Here is a 6604-nt window from a genome sequence, read left to right on the forward strand (position 1 = left end):
AATTTTTTTACTACTATTCTTGTATTTATTTGACTGACTATTTTAATGATTTTTTTGGCCCCCTCATCTGCCGGCTACTTCATCCGTGCTCAAGCAGAAATTATGCAATAATTTCTTTGCCGTGATTGTATAGCTATAATACACAGCATGAACTATATTTCGACTATAAATAGCTGAAATTCAAGAGTTAATTTATGAGCATAGGTTTAAGAACAAATTGTGCAAATCTCTAATTTATTGCACTTAAACACAGTCTGGCAAAAAAAAAAACAGACAGAAGACACAACTTAAATTGTATAAAATGAAAGGAGGAAATCTCTATAGATGGTTATAGATAGTAGCAACATATAATCATAAAAGATTGATTAAGAAGAAAATGCATGCAGCTCCTCCATATTAAGCATCTTTTTTAGGCACAAGATAGAAGATCGTCGAGAGACCCAGCTCCCCTGCAACTGACTTGTGTTCAGCAGCAAACCCTCAACCTTTACTCACTGGCTAGCACTCATCATAAGGCTCAAAGTTAAAGAAGAAATTTCACCTATAATAGCAGATTAAAAAATTTCATACATAATGTTAGCTACTATACATTGATAGGTTATTCACTATATAATTAGAACACATAAATTAATTATACTTACTAGATCGCCAAGTACATTGTATTCTATAAGAGGGTTTGTTGATTATGGCTTTTATTCTAAACTTCTTCAGTTTCAAATACAGCAGAAATAGTAGCTTTTTGGAATATTGTTGTTAGCGTGTAACAGGTTTAATTTTTTATATATGTAAAATTAAGACATCCCTAACTTGGATCAAACTGGCCGTGAAGAAATTGGATCAGATCTGGCCATGAAGAAAAATTGCACACACCTACAAATGAATATCTTTATGCTCTTCAACAGCCCAGTTAATTACCTTCCCAAAAAGCTTACTTGAAAGAAACGGAAAAACAAAAAAACTGTGCAGAAATAGTAGCCTCGTAAGATTAAGGACTTCTAGAATTTGGAAGCATATTTTAGAGCTATGTTGGACAGTTCAGTTTAGGACGATAAATATTCCTCCACTAATGGCAGAGAGAGAGTGCCAGAATTAAGGCAAACGAAATTTTAAACCAGGATTATGTGCTTCTAGCTTATGAAGCCTATACAATGACTGTTACAGACTATATCTCTGACTAAACTAGTGTTGCAAAGTGCTTATCATTGGTTATAACCTAGGCTCAGTGGATATGTTATTGCTTATCGATCAGTGGATATGTTGGAAAGTTCAGTGGAGAAAGAAAGTGGATATTAATAGAAAGAAATTGCGAAGTAGTGATAAAGAAAAAAAAATGATAAGCACTTAATACTGCTAACAAGTATCAAGCAACTCGCAAACCAATAGCAGGCAACAAATAGAAAGACCTTTAGGAGGATCAGCCAAATCACAATAGACAAAACATTTACAATTCGAGGAAACCTAGATACATCTCATCTAGATTTCTTTTTTCTTTCTGGTGACCTAAATTCGCAACATTCATTTCATATTTAAAATCCACAACCCAATTACCTTATAGCAAAACTTAACGAATTAGAAAATTCAAGAAAGACAATTATGCAAAAGAATTGCTCCCACTATACGAGTTCCTGGTAGGCCATATTTGCAAAAATAAGTATGGAAAAGCATATAAAAGGAAAGGACAGGGACTTTTCAGCCTTATAAAAGTGTCTAATTTCAGGACATATACATTATAGTGTTTAGGCTTTGTTACGCGGATGGACTTAGTAGTACTACTTTGAAAAGTTGACATGCTTTGCCCTGAAAAATGTACCCATGTCTCTATACCAATGTCCAATACTGGTACTCGGGGTAAAATGAAGAGTCAGGTAACAATGAAAATTTGGGGCTATTTTTAACTCTGAGGTCTGGATTTAATTTTTAATGGCAGAGAGGAAAATGAGTTGTAAAACTTTGATTTTGAGCTTCCAGCTTATAAAGATCATGCAGGCATCTACTAATTGCCACACAATAGTGTTCAGTGGTCAAGTTAAAATGATCTTAGTGGGGAAGATTATAGAGACCGAAAGAAAGATAACATTAAATCGTGGAAAGAAATGAGAATGCAACAATTTAGCCTACTGATCCGCCAAAAAACATACGAGACCTATGAGAGGGCCAACTAAAAGTCACAATACACAGTCTTTACGGTGTGCAATTAAGGCGAGAAATCCAGGTACAACTTCCTCTACTTATCTTTCTTTTTAATTACTAGTAATCTAGAAAGGATTAAATCTTAACCTTTGGCTCTATGAAATGACTTGATGACGTCAAGAGGAACAAGCTGTGACACTGCTGTGCATCTTACCAATCCTCCCGTCATCTTAAACATTTAAAAAGCAGAAGAATCAAATAATCAAGAAACTACCATTTTAAATGTCTTTCTTAAACAATGCACCTAGTAAATATTTCATCACAAATTAAGGCTTAATTAATAACAATGCTGAGAGAGAAACTGGTAAAAAGAAAAGAAAACAAAGCTTAGTGCAGAAATTGTACCTCATACACTTTGTTATTTTGAAGAGCATGTTGCTAGCAGAATCAATTAAAAGAAAAGATTAAGCTTGCAAGTTGTTGACTTTCTTTCATACTTTAACAGTTCTTCCCGGACCTCTTTACCTCCATGCAAATTTGATGAAGTAATTGATACATTTGTCAAAGCACTTCCAAAAGCTAGCAAGTATTCAACGAATGATAACTCATCTACTGTACCAGAAAATTCTCCGATATCTACTGTTTTGAGATGCGTTGATAAACATTCTGCAGTATGTGACCATGACCAGGCCCACGTGAAGCGCCAAGTTTGATCAGAGAAAGTATCAACAAGTCCCTAACAATTGAAACGAAAGAAAAGTCATAAGTTCAGAATCTATTGTACAACTCCATCACATCTCAGTTTTAAAACTCACCTGTGGAAAGAAAAGGCTCTCTAGGTTTGGTGAGTTTTCAAGGAAGTCATACAGTAAAGTTTGTCCACAATATGCTTCATCAACACTGATACTCAACTCGGTCAAGTTATGGAATGGAGGAAAGCCATTATGAACTGTGCTAAAATCAGAATGATATGCGCGATTGAGGGCCTTCATAAAAAGAGAAGACAAAACATGAAAGTCATGTAAATTCACAGCAAAGATGAAAATTATTAGCTCATATATATATGTTAACATTTAGGCAAAACACTTACCTCGACAGTTTCACCTCCTAAACTTAAAGATTTGACGTGAGTAATCTTATTTAGCAGGCCAAACGTGCAATCACCAAACACACTGCTGGGTGCAACTCCTTCTATAATCTGTACGACTTCAATCTGAGCCGTTGTTAGGAACGGCAAATTCTTCTTGATTAAGATATCATCGGATGCGAAAGAATCAAGTATGAGAGTTTCTAATCCTGGTGTCTCAATTGAAATTTCAAGAGTAGATTTTTCATCAATTCGCGAATAAGAAACCAATGAAAACTTCTTTAATGCAGATCCACTAATACGCAGACAACATCCGCTAAGCCATTTGCAACCCGAAATATATAATACTTCAAGCACCGGACACTTGATCAAAAGCTCACCAATTGACTCATAGCTTGAAAACGTAATTTCATCGAATTTAAGAAACCGAAGGCTCGAAAACTTAACATTCTCAGGAATATCAACTAATATTTTACCACTTAGTTGAAGCTTTTCAAGACAGGTACAGAAGAACACTTCATACATCAATACGAACATTTCTCTGAACCTGAACCAAAGGTCTATCTCTTTTGCATCAAATTCAAGCGCATTGAGTATCCAGTCACCAACACGGTCCAAATAGTAATCTTCAACACAGTGTAAACCAAATTTCTCGATTTTCAAATCATTCGGCCGATGCATTAAAAATCGATCAACAAAGTTGGCGAAATTTATTGCAGAATCCCTCCAATTTCGATGGTAAAAAACAAGATTTGGGAGTGACATGCAGAGTGGCCGCCACCTTTTGGATAAAATACTAGTACGCACTGCTTGTTCAGTTGGAAGCAATGAAAGGATTATGAGTAGTAGTGCATCAGGCAAATCGCTGATTCGATCTTTTTCAGAAATGTTTGATTTCTTTGTCATTTTTTTTTCAGAAATCAAGAAAAATTGAAATTTGATTTGAGATGAGGGATTTGAACTTGCTAGAAACGATGAGAACAAAACAAAGTAGTGGTGGTATGTGTGAGTGAAAGACGAACGAAAGATTTAAGCAATGAGTTCTTTACCGATCTTCTGCAAAATTGCTGTCTACATTCAATGTATATCCCCTTGTATTGATATGAGGGAGCTAATACGTGCACACCCTATATTTATTGGTGCACACCCTTTCTTAATATTAAGACCAAAATATTAGTATGTACGTTTTTAACTCAAACCTACTTATCTTTTGATGAAGATATTTTATTCATAATAGTGATAAATGGGTGTGCACCTATAAATCAGGATTTATACATATAAACTCCCTTATATTATATATATTATATCGAAGTGAGATTTACTTTTTGATCTCATTTAAAAAATATATAATATCTGTGAAATTAATATAAATAAGTAAATGCTTATTTATTAAAAAAAGCAAAAAAAGTGACAGCTCATTAGCATTTATTGTTAAAAGTAATTTTTGCTTTTCTATTTTGGACTCGATTATATTTTTCATTTCGGTTCACTAATCAAATATTTATTATGTTTTATATCTTTTTTCACTGTATTTGGCCTAGTTTGGTTCAAGCTCCTACAAGTTTAATTTTGATTATATCTTTTAAGACGATGTACTCGTTACTTATTATTATTTAATCTTGTTTGAAAACTTTATTTTACAATACTGGAATTGATGATATTATCCGTATTGATAAAAGTTTCAAAATATCACTATCAAGCAAAATAATCTTTATTAACGCTGAGAAACTAAAAAATTCAAATTAACAGTGTGTTTTAAACTGTCATTTTTTATTATTAGACCCAAAAGCAAAATAACATTTGTTAACGCTGAGAAACTAGAAGATCCAAATTAACGTGTATTTTAAACTGTCTTTTTTTCTTATTCGACCCAATAATTGGGCCACCAACATGTTCAAAGAAACATTTTTTTTGTTGCAGCAGTCAAGTCGAAAACGCATATCAATAGTGCATCTATTATATATATATATATAATAGAGCAATTAGGGGGTTCATTGAGATAATTTAATCATTTGAAATTACTTAACTACCCCTCATGAATATGTATTAATAAATAATAAACTTAATTACATATATTAATTACATCTAGCTCATTAAGTACTAATAATTATATATTTAATACTACTCCATTATTATATATTAAGAACTTATACTTATAATTACATATATACTTTTACAAGTATAGACTAAAATTTTAATATTATTATAATGTTATATATCTATTATTTTTCGCATTTAATATGTCGTATGTCTCATTTTAATTATTTCAATTAAATTTTAAGAAACATTAATTTGAACGAAAAACAAATATCGTATTCTTATTTAGATACGTATAACACTTGGATTATAAGTTCACAACACACATGTAACACACATGTACTCTTGTGCTAAATCAATAATCGTATAACTCATTTTCACACATTTAACATTCAAATACATACATCTATATATATACATACATACATATACACATACATACATATATACAATATATAAGAAATGAAGGTAACTAACACAAATGAATTGTATTTTTTCCTAATCGATTAACATGATCTTGTCAAATAATGAATTTTCATGTCATACGATTACAATTATGGAATTTTAAAATTTTAAACACTTTCAAGTATATTTTTATGAAAATATAAAATTGAAAAGAAGTGCAACTCACATTGTGCCATATTTTTCAATTCTAAAACATGTACACATTTCATTAACATAAAAAGTTTTGAAAATGTTTGTGTCTCATATCGGCTATAAAATACAAAGACCAAAAAAAAAACTCATCCTTACAGCAAAGACTGTACAGGGACAAAAATAACTTCCCGGAACAGTTTTTATATTTTATTTCACAAATATGCATAAAATTTTATAATAATTGATGTAGATCGTTCCCGTGCCTTGCACGGGCTATAGAGCTAGTTCTAAGCAATAACGCATACTAAATAAGACATAAAATATGGTATCAACAGATATAAAAAATGATTGAAATTCAATAAAAATTGTTTGTCGCCATCAATAACGACGATTGTTTAAAATTTGGTCGTTGTTCACCTTTTTTGTCGAAATCCGTGTAGACTGAAGACTACATCCACGTGTCAATGTAACATTGTTCACCAGAAGATAGATAAATAGTCCAGAAAACGTGGCAATGACACATCATCGTCTATGGGTAATACTTTTCTAGCCTATTACGAATAACTAAAACGACCAACGACCAATATTCGGTCATTAATAGTAAAGCATGGTCTTCAAAAAACAACAGAAAGTTTGGAAAGAGATCTAGATCTTCAAGGAATTAGATTAATCTGCTCAGGCTAGAGGAGCACCTTGAAAATGACTGTGAGCTAATCTTTGTGCATTTTGTTATTTGAAGCACTTTACAGTTTT

The 6604-nt window shown here is 32.2% G+C and overlaps 1 protein-coding gene across 2 annotated transcripts; it reads right to left on the reverse strand.

The window, feature by feature from the left end:
• Positions 1-217: 217 nt before the first annotated feature.
• LOC141672799 (F-box/LRR-repeat protein At3g26922-like) lies at positions 218-4242 on the reverse strand. Of its 2 annotated transcripts, XR_012555708.1 has the most exons (5): positions 3221-4242; positions 2946-3116; positions 2536-2866; positions 2278-2359; positions 218-541 (listed from the first exon to the last, which is right to left on the reverse strand). XR_012555708.1 is itself a non-coding variant. In XM_074479475.1 (4 exons), the coding sequence occupies exons 1-3, from the start codon at positions 4121-4123 to the stop codon at positions 2582-2584; spliced, it is 1359 nt and encodes a 452-aa protein (XP_074335576.1). In that variant the 5' UTR covers positions 4124-4240; the 3' UTR covers positions 218-541; positions 2536-2581. The 2 variants fall into 2 exon arrangements, 1 of the variants encoding a protein (XP_074335576.1); XM_074479475.1 differs by lacking the exon at positions 2278-2359 and having other exon boundaries at positions 3221-4240.
• Between the last annotated feature and the right edge of the window lie 2362 nt (positions 4243-6604).

Source organism: Apium graveolens, chromosome 7 (genome assembly GCF_009905375.1).
Source record: "Apium graveolens cultivar Ventura chromosome 7, ASM990537v1, whole genome shotgun sequence".
NCBI lineage: Eukaryota > Viridiplantae > Streptophyta > Magnoliopsida > Apiales > Apiaceae > Apium > Apium graveolens.